At 40.3% G+C, this 23,881-nt stretch overlaps 1 protein-coding gene across 1 annotated transcript in view; it reads left to right on the top strand.

Annotated features, from left to right (window-relative positions):
• LOC131957803 (somatomedin-B and thrombospondin type-1 domain-containing protein) overlaps positions 1 to 11,225 on the top strand; it is a 55,315-nt gene extending 44,090 nt beyond the window's left edge. The window contains exons 4-5 of the mRNA XM_059322595.1: positions 8,338 to 8,461; positions 9,444 to 11,225. Coding sequence (XP_059178578.1) covers positions 8,338 to 8,461; positions 9,444 to 9,735 — 416 coding nt within the window. The 3' untranslated portion in view covers positions 9,736 to 11,225. The remainder of the gene's footprint in view (positions 1 to 8,337; positions 8,462 to 9,443) is intronic.
• The last annotated feature ends 12,656 nt before the right edge of the window (positions 11,226 to 23,881 follow it).

Genomic DNA, 23,881 nt, shown 5'->3' with positions numbered 1-23,881 from the left:
AATGTTAGTTTTGCTGGTAAAATGAAACTAACATTCAAATGTTAGTTTTGCTGGTAAAATGAATCTAACATTCAAATGTTAGTATTTCTGGTAAAATGAATCTAACATTCAAATGTTCGTATTTCTGGTAAAATGAATCTAACATTCAAATGTTAGTATTTCTGGTAAAAAAAAAATCTAACAGACTTCCTATACTTACAACATATATCTACTAGGTCATGAAATAGTTTAAATAATTGAAGCAGTTCGAAGCTTGGAGAACGTACTTGTATCAAACCTCTCATCCAATCAAAACAAATGGCTTTTCTTTAATCCATAAATTTTTAATCCGTCCACACAATGAAGCCCACAATAATTCAATGAACGGAGAACAAAAAATTGGAATTCGATTGAAAGAGGAATGTTGTCATTTGTATAGGCCAGTGTCCAACATTTTAATTCATTGATTTCAAATGAAAAATTGTGCGGAATATTTTCGGTAAACTTTGCGCTGGATCTGACGTTTGAATCACAAACACGAATGTACGGAGTTGTTTTCGTAATCGTGTCATAGTTCAGTAGTGGGGTTAAAGGTTAAATCACTTTCTGGTTAGGTTATAATAGGAGAAAAGTAAAAAAAAAAAAAGTTTCCCTTTCAAACCCGACGGTCTTTGGGGCAAGTGAAGTAGAATTCACTTGTTTCTGTGACCTCGGCATAGGAAGAGATACTGTGGTCAGCACTATGCCCAGCCGCCTTTACTTTCCCTACGTGAGTTAGGTACCCATCGGAGTTGGGTGGAGTCAGGGACGGTCTACTGACTTGAACCCGGATTTGAACTCGAGACTTACGGGTTAGCAGTCCAGCTCATAATAGGAGAGCTGTAGGAAAAATCTTCTTTCTAACCGATTCCTTAAGACCCTGGGAGGAAGGGGGGATTTCAGTTCCAATAAGCCTTAAGGAAAATGATTTGAGTTTTACTAAGACATAGATAAGGTGTTTGTTTTTCCACAAAAGCAGCTAAAGATTTGAACCTTGTTGTAGAAATAATGTGGTCTAGTGTTGATTAACACGGGACTGGATCAATCGTCCAACGTGGATTCGAACCCCGTTTGACGAAATGTCAGCTTAGAGCGACATTCAAATTCTGGTGGGAAAAAATTATGTTTCTGATTTCACTAAAGGTGTGCCACACGCTCATAGGGGTGACGTGTTATCAGATGTCATCTCATGTCACAATGTGACATTGACGTGACATAAAGCTCACCTTTTGTAATGGAGTCACGGTCCTCGTTGGTTTGTTAATTAGTTTGTTAATTAGACTTATCCTGGTCTTAATTAAACCCAAGGCGAGGCTTTATCTTCAATCTAATCAACTGAGCTGACCTTGAAGGAAGTCACAAAAGAATTTATCCGAGCTAGCTTTATGTCTCCTTTACGTTAAGAACTACTCATTACAATCTCCTTTACGGTAAGAACTACTAGTTCCATGTCTTTTAAGACTATTAGTTCTTTTTCATATCAAGAACTGTATGTTCAACATTTTTTTTTTCTATCTCAGAACTACATCAAATGATGTCAAAGATAGCTCTTGTTTTATTTACCACTCAATTTTTTTTCTTCAATGTAGATATAAAAATGACATATATATTTGGTGTGATCGTATTTTAAGCCCATCATATACAATTGTATAGATGTCTCACACGATAAATAATGGCATTAAGTGTCACATTACAAAAATATATTATCCGGAGGGCAACTAAAAAAAACAGTTGTGCACATGTGATCCAGCGTCTGTTACTTTAACTGTGACTTGGAGCAGTTTGACTTTTCAATCCTATACAAAAATTCAATTTTTTTTTAAAATTATTGAATAGGGTGCATAGGGTAAACAATAAAAAAAAGAAATCACTACCATAAAATTACATGGGGGAAAAAATGGTGGTTGCTTCCCCTTGTATGGATCGGTTTGAAGGGCAGAGACGACACATTGTTATGAAACATGTCCGGTAACTCTCACAAATTGTTTGTGAATCACGCCATGACAACAGCATTATGTCCCTTTAAGCTCCCGTTGTACAGCGCTACAATACTGGTTTTATTTTAACGGGTGTAGATGCGATGTGAGTGGCATATTTTTTTCGTTAGCTCGGAGAGTCGAGGGAGTCAATAATTTCAATACAGCCCAATGTTATCTCTTTCATCCGACTTGGTCATGCTTGGATGTCATATATATATATATATATATTATATATATATAATATATATATATATATATATATATATATATATATATATATATATACATATACATATATATATGTATATATATATATACATATATACATATATATATGTATATATATATATATATATATATATATATATATATATATATATATATATATTATATATATATATATATATATATATATATATGTGTGTGTGTGTGTGTTTCTTAATTGATGATACTCGTATCTCAAAGTTTGTATGAAGAAGCCAATCTTAGCTCGATCGACAACTTTTATTTAAAAAAAAACAAAAAAAACTCGTATTAGAATAAAAGGTGCGGCTGGGAGGTAGAGCCCACTTTTACTAACCCGATAGTTTGGAGTTCCTGAGTCCACTCAGCTCCATCCAGTACCTGTTTCTAATCACTGATGTCACATGATCGTGTAGTCGCTGATACAACCCAAGGTTTACTAGTCTAAATCAAAGATGGACGTATTGACCTAAACCCGTAAAACTAAGCTTAACCAGACAAGACCAAGATCGAATCGCCTCGCGTCATTTAATCAAAGTTTAATTATAAATGACGTCACAAAAAATACCCTCCCACCCCCTCTCCCAACAAAAGACATCGATCCGCTCTGCTGTGACCAGCCTGAGATAAACCCTTTCTGGATATTACTGTCGTGTCACCATGGTAACACAAGTGTCTGGGCAGGGGGGGGGGGGTTGATGCCGTACAATGTTTATAATCTGATGTGGCCACTGGACTTGATAACCTGACAAGGAAAAGAAAATATGTGACGTACTCTTCAACGGCGGCGCTTGGGCGGGTGTTAAGTTGGTGGACACCCCCCTTGATACCTTGAATTTTTTTTTCATGCATTTCCGCATTTTTGACATAACCCCTCACATTGTATAAATGTTACAGCTTAATAATATACTTTCTATATAAAATATTTATTTATTATTTACTCCCTGAAAGGTAAACGAAGGGGGGGGGGGGAAGGGTGCGAAGATGCAACTATCACATTTGTTACGGTATTTCCTGAATCTTAGAATAACAACACCTCATCACCGAGGAGAGGACTTTAAATTTGATTTCTATCATACATTTATTTTTATATGTTACAGAAGGGCATGCAATTGGGTCAGTTTTACATCTGTTGCCTCTTTCGCCCGTTCTCATTCCCTCTCTTATACCCTCCCTCCTTCTCTCATTCCCTCCCTAATTTCACATTCTCTCGCAATTTCTCCATCCTATTATCATACATCCTTCCTCTCTCATTCCCAATCCCTCTCTCACTTCCTCTCCCATTCTCCTGCTTCCTCCCTGTATTACCCCCCCCCCCCTCCTTCCCTATCTCTCTCACTTATTTCTTCTCTAACTCCTCACTCCACCCTACACCTATATTTTGATCCAGGTCCGTTTCATCTCCTGTCCTTAACGTTCCCACCCCCACCCCCTCCCTTATATCCCTACCTCCTCCCAACCCCCCCTTATATCCCTACCTCCCAACCCCCCCCCTTATATCATTACCTCCTCCCACCCCCCCCCCTTATATCCCTACCTCCTCCCAACCCCCCCTCCCTTATATCCCTACCTCCTCCCACCCCCCCCTTATATCCCTACCTCCTCCCAACCCCCCCCCCCCCCCCTTATATCCCTACCTCCTCCCAACCCCCCCCCCCCCCTTATATCCCTACCTCCTCCCAACCCCCCCTCCCTTATATCCCTACCTCCTCCCACCCCCCCCCCCTTATATCCCTACCTCCTCCCACCCCCCCTCCCTTATATCCCTACCTCCTCACATCACCCCCTCCCCTCCGTTGAATGACACCTCTTGATGTTTTAACACACACCCGACACCCTAGATTTACCCAGGTATGTGAATCGACTGTATTGTCTCGTGGCGTTAAAAGACTACCACCTCCCTCCCCCCCCCCACACACACACACACCCCACACATCTTAGACCGTTGGTTTTTGCACTTCAGTACGTGACCGGTAACATAAGGGGTGGGGGTGAGGGGGGCGGACAGGCTAGAGTAAACACAAGTCATTGACCGGCAGTGGGCGGGGTGTTCAGAAATTGAAATTCTCCCCGGGCATATTTTTATCTGGTTATTAACTCCATGGGGCTTATCGTGAAACGGATCTCACTCAGACCGAGGCAGTGAGTGGTCTTGACAGGCAGGTATGTTGACTTCTACACCTGTGTCAGACAGGTATGTTGTCTACCACACCTGTGACAGGTATCTTGTCTACCACACCTGTGTGTGACAGGTATTTTGTCATCCACACCTGTGACAGGTATGTTAGCTACCACACCTGAGTCAGACAGGTATGTTGTCTACTACACCTGTAACATGCAGGTATGTTGTCTACCACACCTGAGACAGGCAGGTATGTTGTCTACCACACCTGAGACAGGCAGGTATGTTGTTTACCACATCTGTTACAGACAGGTATGTTGTCTACCACACCTGAGACAGGCAGGTATGTTGTTTACCACATCTGTTACAGACAGGTATGTTGTCTACCACACCTGCGACAGGCAGGTATGTTGTCTACCACACCTGCGACAGGTATCTTGTCTTTAACACCTGGCTTGTGACTACGACCTGACAAAACAATTTCAGGGTTATCCTGTCTCCATAGCAACGCGGGGGTACAGAGAGGTAGGGAGGGTTAGACATGGTGATGTGGGACTCTTAACGCTTGTCTTAACCATCGTCTCTGGAAGTTATGGTCAGGCGACGTATTCTGTAAAGTCTTTTCTTCAATGCGGTTCTCAATAACTTTTTGATAGTCCATAGTGACTTAACATGTCGACAATGGCGCTGTTTAATACACTAACATGACATGGGGCTGGTCGGTCCTAGGAGGAAAATCGTTAGTTGTTGACTAGGTAGTTCTGTGACCACTACTTAGATACCTGACACTAAACTGGTTATGTGAATACTACCTAGCCATGTCACCACCAGCTAGTTATGTGAACACTACCTAGCCATGTCACCACTAGCTAGTTATGTGACAACTACCAAAACACCTGACCACAGAGTAGTCCCCCCCATGTTTTTGTCTATCAGCACGCATGCCGTGTTTACCCACCGTCCAAGTAAGTGTCTCCCACACCCCCCCCCCTCCCCCAGAATCAAACAAAGCGCTGCTATCTGGCAGATCTGTGTGTCTTGTAGGGCAAAGATATGCCAGGAATGTTCCAGGTTTTCTCCGTGCCCCCGATACAACTTTGTGACGTCAGTCGAGGAAAATAAACTCCGGCTACTCTACGTCCAGCTGCGTTTGATGTCTTTTGTCTGATGTCTTTTGTCTGATGTCTTTTGTCTGATGTCTATTGTTTATTGTCTGTTTTATTTTGTCTGTAGTCTGTTGTATGTACCCACTGTAAGTTTATGGAGCCAGGTCACGTGACGACCGTATTAGATTAGTGTATAAAGGGTGGGTTGGGGAGGAAAGAAGAATTTTCATTTTCCAGAATGAAATATTGGTTGGGTTCTTGGGTTCGATATAAGAACTTGGTTGTTTTATTGATACCCTTATCTGCATTTTCTTCATTCCTTCTCTCACACTCTCTTCTTCTTACTCCGTCTTCCTCCCAGTTTCTCATTTATCTAACCCTCCCTCCCTCCTCCATTCCCTGTCTCTCTCATATCTTTTTTAGTCTCATTCCCTCTCGTTATTTCACCTCCTCCCTGTCTTATTCCCTCTCTCATGTCCTCACTCCTTATCACACCTCTTCCTCCTTTACCGTTTTCTCATTCTCTCCTCCAACCCTATATCATTGTCCTCATTCCTCTCCCACTCCTCCTTTCCTCTCCCACTCCAAAACTCTCCCCGAATCCTTAACTCTCTCCCTTCCTCTCCCATTCCTTAACTCTCTCCCTTCCTCTCCCACTCCTTGACTCTCCCCGAATCCTTAACTCTCTCCCTTCCTCTCCCACTCCTTAACTTTCTCCCACTACTTAGCTCTCTCCCACTCCCTAACTCTATCCCTCTCCCACTCCTTAACTCTCTCTACCTCTCCCACTCCTTAACTCTCTCTCCCTCTCCCACTCATTAACTCTCTCTCCCTCTCCCACTCCTTAACTCTCTCCCTTCCTCGCACTCTCACACACAACTTCCCGAATTGTCCAATGTTTTATTTTGTTCTGTGATTGCTATCCTATATTTAACACCCCACACAATTCTATTTCTGTATCCGTCAAACCCCAGCCAGATATTAAACTAATCCCTTCCATTCTTCAGATACAGATAAACTATCTTAGTTATGGTATACGGGAAATATGATCTGAATGGCATTTCTTACATAAATCTATCCTCGATCACCAAAATGATTTTTATGCAAATTTCGACTGATCCAATTTGTGATGCGCGCGCATGTCTAGACAGCCATATCCTATGAACAATCCGAACCACGGTATGAATACCGTGAACGTAGAGGACGATATTATATTTCTTTGGACATTTTGGTTAAACTTTTTTAAAAAATTCTGTCTTTAATTGAAAAAAAAAAACATTTTCTAAATAAAGTTTTATATAAATTAAGTTTTATTTCGAAATATTAAAATTTTGTTCAGAAGACATAATTCCATATTTTATTCACTTGTTGGTGTATAGTGTATATCACAATATAATTATGTACTGATATGCACTCGAGTTATATGTGTTCGTATTCTATGTAAGCCATCCTCTCGTTAGTTACGTGATTATGTATTTTGTTGTGACCTTATACACTTGCGGTACTAGCCATTATCGGAGTTGTGTCCCTTTACAAATAGTTCAAGTTGTGTCCCTTTATTCGGTGCTTGGTGGTTATTTCGGGGGTGACTATAAGGGTGGGGTGAAGTGTCAGGGGGGGGGGGGGGGGTGGACGCCAGGGCTCGAAGAGTACTTGAAATTTTTAATGAAGGGCAAAATGTCACGTTATAGAAATGTACTGACCGCTTGAAGACACCCCCCCCCATTCCCCTAAAAGGACTTGGGGCATATTTCGACACTTCTGGTTAGTGAAAATGGAGGGATAACGATGTGTGTGTGTGTGTGGGGGGGGGGGGGGGGAGGGGTTCACATTAATGGTCTTGGATGGTTAAGCGTGTCTGTGTGTGGGATGAGATTAATGATCATGGAGGGATAAGTAAGGGTGTGCGTGGGGTGGGTTCAAATCAATGGACATGGAGGGATGTGGGTGTAGAGGGGGGGGGGAGTCAAATGGCGGGATAAGGGTGTAGAGGGGGGGGGGGAGTCAAATCATTGGACATGGCGGGATAAGGGTGTAGAGGGGGGGGGAGTCAAACCATTGGACATGGCGGGATGTGGGTGTAGAGGGTGGGGGGAGTCAAACCATTGGACATGGCGGGATGTGGGTGTAGAGGGGGTGGGGGGAGTCAAATCATTGGACCTGGCGGGATGTGGGTGTAGAGGGGGTGGGGGGGAGTCAAATCATTGGACCTGGCGGGATGTGGGTGTAGAGGGGGTGGGGGGAGTCAAATCATTGGACCTGGCGGGATGTGGGTGTAGAGGGGGTGGGAGTCAAATCATTGGACATGGCGGGATGTGGGTGTCTGTATGTTGGGTCAGATTAATGGGATAAGTAAGGGCAGAGTTTCTTCCCGGCATCTCTTCGCGGGGGGGGGGGGGGGGGGGGGGCACAACCCCCCTCCGAACGAAATGGAATTTGCATAGAAAATATATACTTTAACAGTGTCCCCCCCCCCCCGAAAATTTCAACTGCATCCACGGAGAAAAAAAAGTCTGGAAGAAACACTGAGTAAGGGTGTGTTGAGAGGGGTTGGGGGTCAAATTATTGGACATAGGGGGGGGGGGGGGATATGGGAGAGGATTAATTCCAGCAACCTTAGTCGGTTGTTAATCAACAGATAATTTGCACGTCTTCAGAAAGGGGAGGGGGGTGTATAGTGTGGGGTGGGGAAGGATAGGGAATGGTAGCCATTTTATTGATTGTTCTTATTGTCACTCACAAGTTACAATTTCTTCAACCAATAAACTAAACTATTAAGAAAATTACAAATTACTTTATGTTCGAACAGTGAAATGCAGACAACACACTCAACTATTTGCAAATAGTTATCTTCTCTTTTCCCCCCTAGAACAAGCCAGAATTCTGCCCCTTGAGTTCGGTAACTCAAGAACCGCCAAGAAATACGATCCATGGAAGGGCATCCTCAAGAACTTGTACAACAAATACTTCAACGAGATCTTCACTAGAGCCACGTAAGTCTTCTGTGGTTGTGGGGGGGGGGGGGGGGGGGGACTGCTCAAATTTGTTAAACCTGTGTATGGGTCAAAGGACATTTGGGTCATTTGACTATGGGTCAGGAGACTGTATGGGTCACACGACTGAAAGCTTTTGCTTCCTCCCCCAGTGCATCAGTCATTGGACGAACTACGGTCTCAAGCCCGAGATCCGAACTCGCGACTTCAGTTTAGTAAGCGCTAGACCACGCCGTCGCTGTGCGGATGATCACATGACTCAAATGACCAACTGGGTCACATGATCGCCTGGGTCAGATGACCATATGGGTCAGATGACCATATGGGTCATAAAATAATATTTAACTAACTGATGTTAGCATGTCTGTAAGATGTCAGTGATATGAAATAACCTCCAACCTTCTTGTGTAATTTGTATACATAAGTAAACAAAGACATTGTGTCTTCACTTCTTAATCCTTATGCTCGACTGTTAGTCCGAAGATTTCGAGTTCGGATTTTGGTTTAGACTCGGGACTTCAGAACGACCGTGAGTCGACCCAGCTCTGATGGGTTCCTGATTCACGATAGGGAAATTAAAGACAGTACTGACCACACCATCCCTTCTTATTACCTATGGATCGTTTGGTCTGAAAATGGGATTTGTGAATTTCATGAAATCCACAAGGATCCTGAGTAGCACATCTGTATGTGTATGTTATTTTCTAAAGGTGATCTATTGCTTCTACAAGTACAGAAGTAACTTCAAGATCTTGACCATCTCACCTGTATAATGTTACTCTTGCCCCTACAGGTACAGAAGTAACTTCAAGATCTTGACCATCTAACCTGTATAATGTTACTCTTGCCCCTACAGGTACAGAAGTAACTTCAAGATCTTGACCATCTAACCTGTATAATGTTACTCTTGCCCCTACAGGTACAGAAGTAACTTCAAGATCTTGACCATCTAACCTGTATAATGTTACTCTTGCCCCTACAGGTACAGAAGTAACTTCAAGATCTTGACCAGCCACCACGGCTGCGAGAACTCTGAATGGGCCAAGGTCCTCAAGGTCAACACGAGCGTGTGCGTGGAGTGCCAACCTGTGGCCATGAACCGTGAGGTCGGCATGAGGTGCCTGGGTCACGGAGTCTTCAAGACGGAGACCGCCTGGAAGGCTGTGGACGTCCCCCACTGTCACGGCACCTGGGAGATGACGGACGGGCACCAACCGGAAGTCTGCAAGTACGATCTGGAGCATGAGAAAAAGACCAGTTTTATCTTCCTCTGAGGAGAGTTCCTTTAGTATTGTGGTGTAACAGGCGGTGAAGCTCTGACATAACTTTGATTGGTTGATATTTTTTTTTTGTTAAATAATTTTTTTTTAAAAATTGAATGTGAAGACTGATGAAATGTGCATAAGTAATGAATGAAAAAAAGGTGTGTATGTTATTTTTTTTTTTTTATTTTACTTTATTTCAATCCATCCACTCAACCTCATTTATCAATAAAACAAAACAAACTGTATACCACCCGCTCCACCATTAAATTTTGTATCACACTGGATTATCTAACAAGCTGGATTTCTCGAAAAAATAAAATCATTTCAAAGCAAATTTTAAAAAAATATTTTTTTGTTGATTCTTATGATCTTTTGATATTTCCAAATAAAAATTTCTATGTTTGAAGTTTTAATTAAAATATCCAATTAACTAATTATTTTGAAAAAAAAAATGGAAATCAATGCAAGATTCTGTGTAAATTTGAGATAATCTTGTAAAATCTCACTGAACTGTTTTAAATGTTTAGTTGGTGTTTCCGAGGTCATCCCTCACTACATAAGACGACCAACACTTCTACAATTAAAAAAATAATATTTAAATTGTTTTGAAATTGTAAAAAAAAAAAACTGTTCTATAACTACAATAATTTAGCTAATGAATCTTATACTCATGACTCATTCTTCATTGGCATTTCTCATTTTAAATTTGACGTCACATCACCACACATTACACACAAAATCCAATGTGTTTCATATGTACTTTATCAAATTTACTAACACGTTAAAAAAATATAGCTAAATTTCAGTGATGAAATCTCTACACTTAGCAACTCCACATACATGAATAAATAAAATAATCTCGACCTTCATAAAGTGTTTTGTCTTAATTAACTGTTTTGTTGATTGTGGTACCCTGCCTATTTTAGAATTTAATTTTATGCAGTTGAAAAACAAAATTATGAAAAAAATGTTTTAATTATTATATTGGATATAATTTTTAATAGAATTTAACAGTTGTGAAATTATTTGAGAAAGCAACATTAACATTGGAAAATATTAAGATTTTATATAAACAACTGAAGAGAATTTTAGTCTATATATGTTTTTAATCAGCAAGTGATTTTTTTTCTCCTTTTACTAATCTTGTTTTTTAGTCTAATTATTTTTTTAAAAACATGCCCAAAATAATAAATGGTTTTGAAAAATGGAACAAAAAAAATGAAAATTTTTGTCGAATATGATAAAAATAAGTGTAAAATAGTGTATAGATTTTATTTTATAAAATGCAGTTATGTAATTGTTGAAATACAATGTCACCCTAATATTATATTAACATTAGTGTTTGTTTACTAATCCCACTTTTATATTATCTCCCATATCAATTTTTGCATGCTACCCTCCCCTCACTGACTATATATTAATGTTCAACTTTTTAATGGACTTTATTTTACTGACTTATATCTGAGGCTGAAATAAAATAAGCTTAAATAAAAAAAAAACTACAACTATTTTTCCTTGTTTATTTAATATTGTAATTGTATTCATGCTAAGCTTATCCTCAACAACAAAAAAAACGCATGCATTATTTTAGTTTTATTTGTATAATCTCTGAATCTTGATACAGTTTTTATTTTTAAAAAAAAGAATAAAAGCGAAGTGTGCGTAAAATAGAATAATAAATTCAATTTTAAAAATTTAATATCTGCACAAAAAACAAAAAATTTTACGACAGAATAAAATTGTAAAATAAATTATGAAAAATATTTTTTTTCGAGTTTTACCTTTGATTTTCAAAAGATTAAATCAAAAAGATTTAATCAAAAAACTTTTCAGGGGCGTTAAGAAAGGGAGAAATAAAAAAAAATACGATTCAGTTTTCTTCGAGTAAAATTAACTTTTTGAAATAAAGATGGCTGCCGTTTCATTTCCTCCGATCTTTCTTTCTGTTTCACACACTGGTCAAGAGTATTAAGACATTTCACTTTTTAGAAAACTTGAACGATTTTCTTTTTAAATTTCTTCTTGGTAAAAGCTTTCTATAATCTGAATGAACAGCTAATGAAGAAAAGTTTTCTTTTAAAATTTTGCCAGAAAATTGGAGTCAGAAGCTGACATTAATTTTTTTCTGATGTAAGATGTCTAGTTAACATTGCATGTTGATTGTGTATAAAATTATACACGTGTGAATTTAGTTTTGGTCAGTGATTGATGGTAGGTACTTGATAGTCAGTATTTGATTGTCAGTATTTGATGACCTGTGCTTGCTTTGTTCTTGTTGGTCATAACTTTATGGTCAGTTTTTGATGGTCATAACTTATTGGTCATAATTTTATGGTCAGTATTTGATGGTCAAGATTTGATGGTCAGTACCTGCTTTGTATATGATGTTCAAAACTGATTGGTCAGTGCTATATAGTCAGTATTTGATGGTCAGTACTAGTTCAGTGCAGTGGCGTAGCGAGGTCGGGTGTCACCCGGTGCGGCACTTAATGGTGTCACCCTCACCCCCCAGAGGCGTAGCGACCCATCCCGGGGACAAATTTTCAAGGACAAATTTTCAAATTTTCTATTTGCACACCCCCCCCCCCCTCAAATTTTTCTATTTGCACCCCCCCCCCCCCCTCAAATTTTCGATTTGCGCCCCCCTCAAGTTTTTCTGTATATCTTTTACTAATTTTTTGCCATGGTGTCACCCCCTTTAAATGGTGTCACCCGGTGCGGTCCGCACCCCCGCCCCTCCCCCCTCCCTCGCTACGCCTCTGGTTCAGTGCCTGCTAAGTACATGAGGGGCAATACATTTTGGTCTGTACTTTTAGACCAGTACTAAATTTGCAGTACTCACCAACACAATAGGTAATTAATTACATCTAATAAGAACCTTCGGCATTTTACAGCAATGAATATTTATGATGTAGGCTACTCAATATTACAGGCAACATATTTATTTTGGGATTTTTAATTTGCTTTTGTGAACATTAATTAGGTTAATAAGCCCTTCGGTAGAAAGAAAAAACGGATTGGTTTCTATTGCAAAGAAAGAAGTCGGTTCTAATTAATATAACTTAATTAATTAGGTTTAATAAAAACCAAAAGAAGCTTGGAGCTGATTGGCTGAGCGACATAGCTTTCTGTAGAATCTAGTAAAGGGTTGAAATTGAGAGCTAAAGGCTTAAAGTTTGGAGCTAAAGGGTTGAAGTTGGGAGCTAAAAGCCTGAGGCTAGGAGGTCAATGTCAAAAGCTTAAGATTACGAGTGAAAGGTTTACAGTTGGGGAGCTAAAGGGTTGAGTTTGGGAGCTAAATGCTTAATCTTAAAAGCTGAAGGATTTACGTTTAGAGTAAATTTTACTGTTGGGAGCTAAAGACTTGAAGTCGGGAGCTTAACTCAATATCACAGAGAATGAACTCCCATTTGAAACACAAGACCCAAACTGTCCCCATATTTTCGCACGTTTTCAAACTGCATTCAAAGAATTTCTTCCACTGTAATCTTTAAAGACAGTCTTCATTGATTAAGCTTAATATCTTATTATCTTTAATTCTGTATACCTCCTAATTGTTCATTATTTGCATTTGTGAAAAAATAATATCCGCGTAAATTACTTTGTTGTATTTTAATTAATGGACATTTTCTTAGCAGTCATATTACTAATTAAACAGCTGTTTCTATTCTTCAACCAGATTTTTTTTTCTTTAGAAATTTTGCAGACCAAATTCCTTTCTTTAAGTTAAATAAAATTTGGCTAACTTTGTTGCCTTTGTTCAACACTTGTGAAAAGTTCTTACAAATTAATAAAGACATTGCGCATGCGTTGTATTACTTCCCTTTACTTACTCCATTACTTTAATTACAAATATACCTTGTTATTGCTAATTATCTCGCACTATAAAAATAAAATAATTGTTATTAAAATGTTTGATCTTAAAATATTTTAAAACAAGATTAACCCGTTAAAGACATGCTTTGGTAAATTGCACTTTAAATTTTTAAAAGCTTTTATGTAATTGTACTATTGAAATAAACATTAGTATTAATTGCTTCTGCTTCATTAGTTGGTCATTAGTCTGATTATCCGTGTGATAATCATTCTTTTAACAATACTGTTGTGTTTTTAAAGATTTTTAACATTGTCTGTATTTAAAAACAAAAAGGGGAGACAAATCATTTAAATACACAAATAAACTAACATTTAGCAAATTGAGCAGAAATAGCTCTTAATTATATAAAGTAGACTGCACAGGAAAAAATATTTAAACAGTTAAACTATTTTTTTTTAAATTTGGTTCCTCGACAATTAATTAATAATTAATTGAACAATTAATTGCATCTTAAATGGTCTGTGTTTACATTGTTTTTTTTTTCTCTACTGGAGAATATAAAGGTACGACTCAAACTGTGGTTGTTCATCAGAAAAAACTTAAATCTTCCAATTCTTATTCTCTCCCATGAAAAGCAGAATACAATAGTAATTTTAAAATCCAATGTTTGACAAAGTGTTCATTAAGCGAAAGGGGTTGATTATAAATGGCGCCAAGGTTTTAAAAGCACATTCTTGCCCCGCCCCTTTTCTAATGCAACGGTCACATTTTCAACATACAACTTACGCTGCCCGTACTCTTATTATAATTAATTATACCACTACATCATTTTAAAATCAATTTTGTTGATTTTTATTTAAATACAAACCTATGCTATTTTTGCTACTTGTTTTTTTAACCCCCCCCCCTCCCCATAAGCGTGCGTCCCTGGATCCCCTTTAAAGTGGGCTAACCTGACAGCACAGAGAAAAACCTAAAAAAAAATTCATTAAAAAACGTATTAATAACAAGCTTTTATGTAATAATGCTCTAAAAAGTCGAAAATAAATTATACACTACTATTTAAATAACTATACAGAAAAGCGTGGGTCACTTTAGTATCTATTGGATACCTTTACTAATGTTAAGGAAGAGACCCACGCTTTTCTTTATAGTTATTTAAATAGTAGTGTATAATTTATTTTCGACTTTTTAGTGCATTATTACATAAAAGCTTGTTATTTAACTTTTTACTTTCTCGTATATACGAAGCATAGAGAAAGTATTGTAATCGTGCAAAAAAAAAAATCGAGATTTTTACAAATCTCGACGTTTTACATCTCACGGATACGGAAAAACATAATTTTGCAATCTTGTCCGTATGTCTGTGTGTCTGTCTGTGTGTCTGTCTGTCTGTGTGTGTGTAAACACGATAACTTGAGTACCGTTACAGCTAGGTTGATGAAATTTCATATATAAGTATTTTATCAAAATCGTAGATCCGTATCAACTTTTGAGCGATTTCAGATAACCGGAAGTGGTACTTTTCCTACTTTGAATTTTTCAAAAGCCTATAACTTGAGTACTATTTCAGATAGATAAACGAAATTTCTCATGTAAGTAAAAGATCTAATTCTCTACCTTCTGTTAAATTTTGAGTCATTTCCGTTTAACGGAAGTAGTAATTTACGCTACTTCCGATTTCTCAAAAAACTAATGTAAATTTTTATGCACTTTTTTATTTAGCGTTCACTTGGTGTGCAATTCTTTTGTCTACGAGATTTTATTCTATTTTTAATACTTTAAGTATTTAAAATGGATTAAAAATCATGTCTATAGCCCGAGTTCCCATCCCCTGTTATTTTATATAAAAATATTCGAGAAAGTTTAGGGGAGATCACTCCCGGTTTATTTTTTTATGAGGTTTTTTTCAGTACTTTAAATTTTAAAAATTTACAATAATTGCAGGTCTAAAAACCATTGCGCACCTAATGAACGTGATGACGCGTGTATAATAGTGCGGTATTGTTGGATGAGACAGCCTACTAATTTAAACAAAATATTAATTACTTCATAAAAAATAATTGGGCTACCAATTAAGTCAAACTTAATGTCATGTTGCATTGTCTTCATGTCTTGACCCACGTGCCAATGTTGAAACAAATCTGTCAGTTAGAAATGTCAGAAATTTCACTCGGGCGTTTCGATCTAGACTGACGATAGACTGACGACAGAACGACAGAGACAGTGAGTTAAATAAAAGCTTGTAAAACAAATTTCCACACAACTCACAGAGGCTTCGGTCTACGAACCCTCGGTTGTCATATGAGGTTCGTAACCTGAAGCACGCTTCCCCATTTGATCTCATCCCATTCATTTATCACGGTGGTAAATCAACTGAGGCGGCTGGACATAGTGCTGACCACCCTATCCCTTCATACGCCGAGGTCACAAAAACAGGTGAACTCTACTTCACTTGATCCAATGGTCTGTCATGTTACAAACGAAATTTCTACTCCTTTACTCAATCATCTGACAAAAATATGAGCAGAGTTTCTTTCAGGCATCTCTTCAGCCATTTGTTGATTTTTGTATTGATGTAAATTTGTAATCTTTGAGTTAGGGATGTTCTACTTGAACCCGGAATTTCAGCCATTTGTTGTTGTTGTTTTTTAATTGATGTAAATTTGTAATATTTGACTGACTTGAAACCGGAATTCGAACTTGAGACCTTCAGGCTAGCAGTCTAGCTCTCTACCGCTAGGCCACATCGTCCCATATGGCTTAGCAAGACCGTGGTTATGGTTAGAGAAAATAAATTTCCCACGATCTGAAAACAATTAAAATATAACTAAAATGACGTCATAAAAAAAACGACGTTTCACATTTTTTGTGCTTAATTTAAACCCCACCATTGCATAAGTTCCCGTGGTTCCTCGTGCCCTTATCACATAATTGTTACGATAATTAACATTTTCATTGTTTAAAACTTTGACATCAACGTGAGGAGTCGTGTTCGTCTAACCCTTCCTTCATTACGTAACTAATCCACATACCTCCAACCTTTCGCCCTCTCTCCCCTTCTAGGTACGTCTACCACCCCCCCCCCCCCTACCCCCTAGCGAAATAGAATTTTTATACAAAATATATTTTTTAAACAGTGTCCACCCCCCCCCCCCCCTTCGACACCCCCCCCCCCCCCCGAGAAAAATGTCTGAAAGAAACACTACCACCAATCCTACCCTCAGTGCATGTGATGTAGTGTATAAAGGACTCCGATGTTTAAAAACATTGTAAAAAAAAAAAAAAAAAAAAACCCACGGTCGCAAGTGCTACCATGACATACATAACCAAGAACCCCTGTAATTAGCAGCAGACGTGCAGATAGCCGTTGTAATCTGGGTGTGTAATGACTGCACTGTGAACTTTGGAACACATTCCTAAATAATAACATCTGTGAGGTGAATGACACCAATTGGGATAAATGTAGGGGAAATGACGGGGTTCGTTCATAAATCCCAGGTTCCCACGTTCATACACACACACACATGCACCTGCAGACACACACACACACACATACACTTACACACACAGAAACACAAATACATACACAGACACACATACAGACACAAATACATACACACACACACACACACACACAAAACTGCATTTTTTCGAGGTTTTTTGGCTTTTCCTGGAAATCCAGGAAGGAATTCCGGGAATTTTTTTGGCCCACAATCATCCTTGGAACTTGCTTAACATATTTGCTTTTGGAACTAGTCCTCGATATTGCTTCGTTGAGGAGGAGATAAGACTTAAAGCTGCGGACACACATCCATCCATCCATCCATCCATCCATCCATCCATCCAGAAATAACGAATTAATAATCGCAATTGTCAGTATGGAAATTGCGCTAAAAAATACGATACAATCTTCTCCATTTCCACTATAGATATTAAAACAGCTCAGGTAATTCCGGAATCTAACAAAGGCGCCAATCTGATCTACTATCCGTTTCAGTAAGTCTTAGCTAAATGCTGTAGGTACGGAACCACTTCCTCATTAGCAACGCCCTCTCATTAGCATTATAAGACAGGTACACTATTTTAACCTGCGGCTGTGAACTATCTATTCATGTGAAAGTGTAGGGGGGAGTGTTTGGTATGATTCACTCCACGGGTCTCTGTACTAAACGCCAGCTAAATTATGGCTCTAGGGGTTGTTGAGATTAACAAAAGCACTTAATATATGAGGTCTTTTAATGCTTTATTAAGTTGATTACATTTTTTAAATATGTTAATGTTTTTAAATGAATAAATAAGAAAGGAAATATTAGTATAATAAATATATTCAAAGGGAGGTAACAAGAAAATCACTTTCAGCATCCAATGTGTAGGACAGAGTTATCTGGTATGTTGTAATTAAAAAAAACCAATGGTCTAGTTAAGATCGGGCCCACCCTTTTCAATACCATTATTGAATTTTTATTAATGTGTTATTTTACCGGGTGCAAGGTAGGGGGTGGGGGGGGGGGGGGCGTACTGTCACTGGGGCATTGAAAATAATATCAAATTTAACATGAAAACAAAAGCTATTTTTATAAAAATTGTTCAGATATTTTTTAGAGCCAACAGGCTACTGCTGGGGCTCATCTCAAAATACGTGTTATAAACTTAATTTTAAAAACGATCTCGATTAAATTCAATAAGGCTACAGATTGATTTTAAGGGGAGAATACTTGCAATATTGTAATCATTCAGAATAATTTTGTTGTTATGTCCCTTAGTTATTTTTTACTTTAATTTTGGGAAAAATATTTTTAAAAAATTAGCAAATACCTCATAAAAACGAGAATGTTATAAGTAAATAGAATCGATATATTTTTTTCAAAATAAAAACTGTTTATAAAAGCTGTTGGATTATAAGTGCATTATCAAAATTCTATAAAAAATAATTATCCTATGATGAACACACGACGCGTTTATCTCCCCTTCCCGCCCTTTTATCTTCAAGACGATCAACGCCGTGACGTCATGGTGCAACGGTACGAGATAGTCATCGATTACACCATCGATCGTCTGTTTGAGAAGGTGCACCATTGATTAGCAGGTGAGTAACCGACAGACGCGACAAGCAGTTCTTTGTGAGTACAGTCAGATTAGCTCAGGGAATTCTTAGATAATGGCGGCAGACTGCAGGTGTGGGTGTGGAGAGGGGGAGGGGGTGGGAGGTCGAGATGGTTTAAGTCTAAGAAGAGTAGGCGGACATGAATTGTCAGTAGACTGTATATATATATATATATATATATATATATATATATATATATATATATATATATATATATATATATATATATATATATCTATATATATCTATATATATATATATATATATATATATATATATATATATATATATATATATATATATATATATATATATGTATATATATATATATATTCCTGTATGTGTTTGTTTATGTGTCAGAGAAAGAGATAATGTTCAAGTTTGTGCATGTGTGTGTCTATGTGATGTGTATGTGTGTATATGTGTGTACCAGTGTACGATGTGTGATGTGTGTAAGTGCATGTGTGTGTGATGTGCATATGTGTGTATATGTGTGTGCATTTGCGTGTGAGTGCGATGTGTGTATGTGCATGTGTGTGTATGTTAATGTGTGTGTGTTTGCGTGTGTTTATGTGTTTTTTATGTGTGTATGTGTGAGATGTGTTTGTGTGAATGTGTGTTAATGTGTATGTGTGATGTGCATGTATGTGTGTGTGTATGTTAATGTGTGTTTATGTTAATGTATGTGTGTGTATGTGTAATGTGCATGTATGTGTGTGTATGTTAATGTGTGTGTGTATGTTAATGTGTGTGTGTATGTGTGTGTGCATGTATGTGTGTGTTAATGTGTATGTGTGATGTGCATGTATGTGTGTATGTGTGTGTGTGTGTGTGTGTGCGTGTGTGTGTCCCATCAGACAAGTACCTGGGCCCAGTTTACATCCAAGACGATCCCATTTTGTTTGATCAGTTTTTTCTTGTATTAGACCAGACCACCTGTACTAGAGATTTGGTGAGCTTGGATGAAAGACACCTAAATCCCTCTCAACTTTTCATCTAACACCTCATGATGAAACTGCTGTTCTAGTTACTTCTGGTTAATGCCGGCCCTAACTGAGGGGTGGCTATACAACGTCACCACCTTGATGACTTCACAGTACCTACAGTGTACAGATGTGTAGCTCTGTATATATCTGTTGGCCTCCCCACCAGTATATATATATATATATATATATATATATATATATATATATATATATATATATATATATATATATATATATATATATGTATGTTTAAAAGTAAAGTTAGACGAAGTACAGTTCATCTGTTTCTTGATCTCGGCATATGAAGGAATAATGTGCTCAGCACTATGACCAGCCTTCTATACCTTCCCCATCTCATGTCGGGTACTCATCAGAGCTGGATGGGCTCAGGGTCGTCCTACAATCACGAGTCAGAACTGAGATCCAAACTCGAGACATATGGGCTAGCAGTCAAATGCTCTACCGTTCGACCTGGCTACTAATATAAATATGTAAGTGGGTAGATGACGCCCACTAGGCCCTACATTCTGACCCATCCTGAGGGGGCGGGGTTGTTTATGAATGACGTCACACACCTAGCCTATGTCGGGTGTGGGACGGTTGTTACTATGTACAAAATATAGGGTGTTAATAATATGACGTAACATATTTTTGTATTTATAGAGAAGAAAAATTAATAAAATTAATTTTATGGACGTTGATGTTTGATGGAACAGTCATTTTAGATGAGGAAGGGTTTAACGTTGTGTAGTGATGTGAGATGAATTTCGCCTATTTGTTTTTTAACTTCATATCTTGTTCGTTAAAACAATGCGGTGTGAAAAAATCACATGGGGCAAAATCACATCGTGAAAAATCACACGATCTTCTTCTTCGTTTTAAATTTTAGTGTTGGATCCCTCCAAGTATACGTGTCAACTGGTTATGCGCCATTGAGGCCATTGACTCCGATTTCAGTCTGCTTTTTTTTTTTTTTTGGATTTGCTTCCATAGCCTTTGTTCAACCAAGAACAAACTACAAGGCAGCAGTTGTTTGATTTTGGAGTTGTCTCTCCTAGAAGAGTGGCTGTCCCCAGCTAACGAGCCTCATCTGCCCGTGGGTTTGAACTCGAGACTTTTCGGTTTAGCAATAAATCACATGATGATATTAAGGAGCTTTAAAACGCAAATGGTAGACTTAAAGTAGGACTAACACACAAAACACATTGAATTGAAAACGGGACCTTGACCTATCTAGTGAAATATTCCAGAGTCGATTTGGTGAGTTTACGGTCGAGTGAGGCCACCGCTGGACTAGACGCTTGACTGGCTTTGAATTATCCGGGTTGTCCAAACATTGAAACCTGGAGGGGGTTGGTTCATAAGACTTTTACTCACATTTTGTGATAACGGTTTTGTGATAAAAGTTGGTATGACGTTGGGGGTGGGAGGTATTTTTTGTGGAACATGGTAGAACATGCTGGTGGAACTAGATCCTGTCAAAAGGCCTAATATTAAAAAAATGCCAACATATTCAAAAGGCCGACAAGACAAAAGGCCGACAGGAGATAAGGCCCATAAAAAATATCGACTTGACATAAGGTTGGCAGACTATAAAGCCGACAGCCAAAAGGCAGACATCCGAAAGTATTGCTAGAACATTTAGTATGGAATATAATTGAATAAACATATGTGCCGAATATGGAGGTGGAATTGATGGAATATTTTTGTCAAAACATGTTTGTAAAACTGAATGTGGCCCATTTACTACAACAAGCTGATGGGGCGTGACAAGGGTAAGACAAGACAAGATGACTCAGGTCCTTTAAATAGCAGTCTATGTTGGAGTGGTCGCGTCACACACCCCCTGGCTTTAGGTTAACTTGACCGGTAAGTGGTTAGACCAGGTTAGAGTACAGGCTGGTAGGATGGGGGGGGGGGGGGTCACATCACAGGTCAGGTGTGGGATGGGGGGGGGGGTCACAGGTCAGGTGTGGGATGGGGAGGGGTCACAGGTCAGGTGTGGGATGGGGAGGGGTCACAGGTCAGGTGTGGGATGGGGGTCACAGGTCAGGTGTGGGATGGGGAGGGGTCACCGGTCAGGTGCGGGATGGGGGGGTCACATGTGTGGTGTGGGATGGGGGGGTCACAGGTCAGGCGTGGGATGGGGGGGGGTCACCGGTCTGGTATGGGATGGGGGGGGGGTCACAGGTAAGGTGTGGGTGGGGATCAATAGCTCAGGTGTGACATGAACATCAGGTGTCGCGTGTCATGACAGCAGTGGGTGACACCAAACATGGAGTCAGTGGAGCATGACAGGAGTGGTGACACCAGATGTAGAGTCAGTGAACCGGAGAAATAAAAACAGAAAAAATAACGGATGCGACCAGACAGGTAAACAAGCTCCATGTAGGATAATACAGCAGGGCACTTCACTGGTGGCAGCTAGGGCATAAGCAGGGCACTACACTGGTGGCAGCTAGGGCATAAGCAGGGCACTACACTGGTGGCAGCTAGGGCATAAGCAGGGCACTACACTGGTGGCAGCTAGGGCATAAGCAGGGCACTACACTGATGGCAGCTAGGGCTGGGCACTACACTGATGGCAGCTAGGGCAGGAGCAGGGCACTACACTGATGGCAGATAGGGCAGGAGCAGGGCACTACACTGATGGCAGCTAGGGCATAAGCAGGGCACTAGACTCATGGCAGATAGGGCAGGAGCAGGGCACTACACTGGTGGCAGCTAGGGCATAAGCAGGGCACTACACTCATGGCAGCTAGGGCAGGAGCAGGGCACTACACTTATGGCAGCTAGGCCAGAGCACTACACTGATGGCAGCTAGGGCAGGAGCAGGGCACTACACTGGTGGCAGCTAGGGCAGGAGCAGGGCCCTACACTCATGGCAGCTAGGGCAGGGCACTACACTGATGGCAGCTAGGGCAGGGCACTACACTTATGGCAGCTAGGGCAGGGCACTACACTTATGGCAGCTAGGGCAGGAGCAGGGCACTACACTAATGGCAGCTAGGGCATGAGCAGGGCACTACACTGAGGGCAGCTAGGGCATGAGCAGGGCACTACACTCATGGCATCTAGGGCAGGGCACTACACTGATGGCAGCTAGGGCAGGGCACTACACTTATGGCAGCTAGGGCATGAGCAGGGCACTACACTTATGGCAGCTAGGGCTGGAGCAGGGCACTACACTTATGGCAGCTAGGGCAGGAGCAGGGCACTTCACTGATGGCAGCTAGGGCAGGGCACTACACTTATGGCAGCTAGGGCTGGAGCAGGGCACTTCACTGATGGCAGCTAGGGCAGGGCACTACACTTATGGCAGCTAGGGCTGGAGCAGGGCACTACACTTATGGCAGCTAGGGCTGGAGCAGGGCACTACACTTATGGCAGCTAGGGCAGGAGCAGGGCACTACACTAATGGCAGCTAGGGCAGGGCACTACACTGATGGCAGCTAGGGCAGGGCACTACACTTATGGCAGCTATGGCAGGAGCAGGGCACTAAACTGATGGCAGCTAGGGCAGGGCACTACACTGATGGCAGCTAGGGTAGGAGCAGGGCACTACACTGATGGCAGCTAGGGCAGGAGCAGGGCACTACACTCATGGCAGCTAGGGCAGGGCACTACACTTATGGCAGCTAGGGCAGGGCACTACACTTATGGCAGCTAGGGCATGAGCAGGGCACTACACTTATGGCAGCTAGGGCTGGAGCAGGGCACTACACTTATGGCAGCTAGGGCAGGAGCAGGGCACTTCACTGATGGCAGCTAGGGCAGGGCACTACACTTATGGCAGCTAGGGCTGGAGCAGGGCACTTCACTGATGGCAGCTAGGGCAGGGCACTACACTTATGGCAGCTAGGGCTGGAGCAGGGCACTACACTTATGGCAGCTAGGGCTGGAGCAGGGCACTACACTTATGGCAGCTAGGGCAGGAGCAGGGCACTACACTAATGGCAGCTAGGGCAGGGCACTACACTGATGGCAGCTAGGGCAGGGCACTACACTTATGGCAGCTATGGCAGGAGCAGGGCACTAAACTGATGGCAGCTAGGGCAGGGCACTACACTGATGGCAGCTAGGGTAGGAGCAGGGCACTACACTGATGGCAGCTAGGGCAGGAGCAGGGCACTACACTTATGGCAGCTAGGGCTGGAGCAGGGCACTACACTTATGGCAGCTAGGGCAGGAGCAGGGCACTACACTAATGGCAGCTAGGGCAGGGCACTACACTTATGGCAGCTA

The sequence above is a fragment of the Physella acuta genome, unplaced genomic scaffold, assembly GCF_028476545.2.
Source record: "Physella acuta isolate Inbredline_101_S28 unplaced genomic scaffold, ASM2847654v3 ptg001267l, whole genome shotgun sequence".
NCBI classification, from domain to species: Eukaryota; Metazoa; Mollusca; class Gastropoda; family Physidae; genus Physella; species Physella acuta.
The sequence above is the reverse complement of the archived record's forward strand: the minus strand, read 5'-3'. Positions and strand labels throughout refer to the sequence as shown.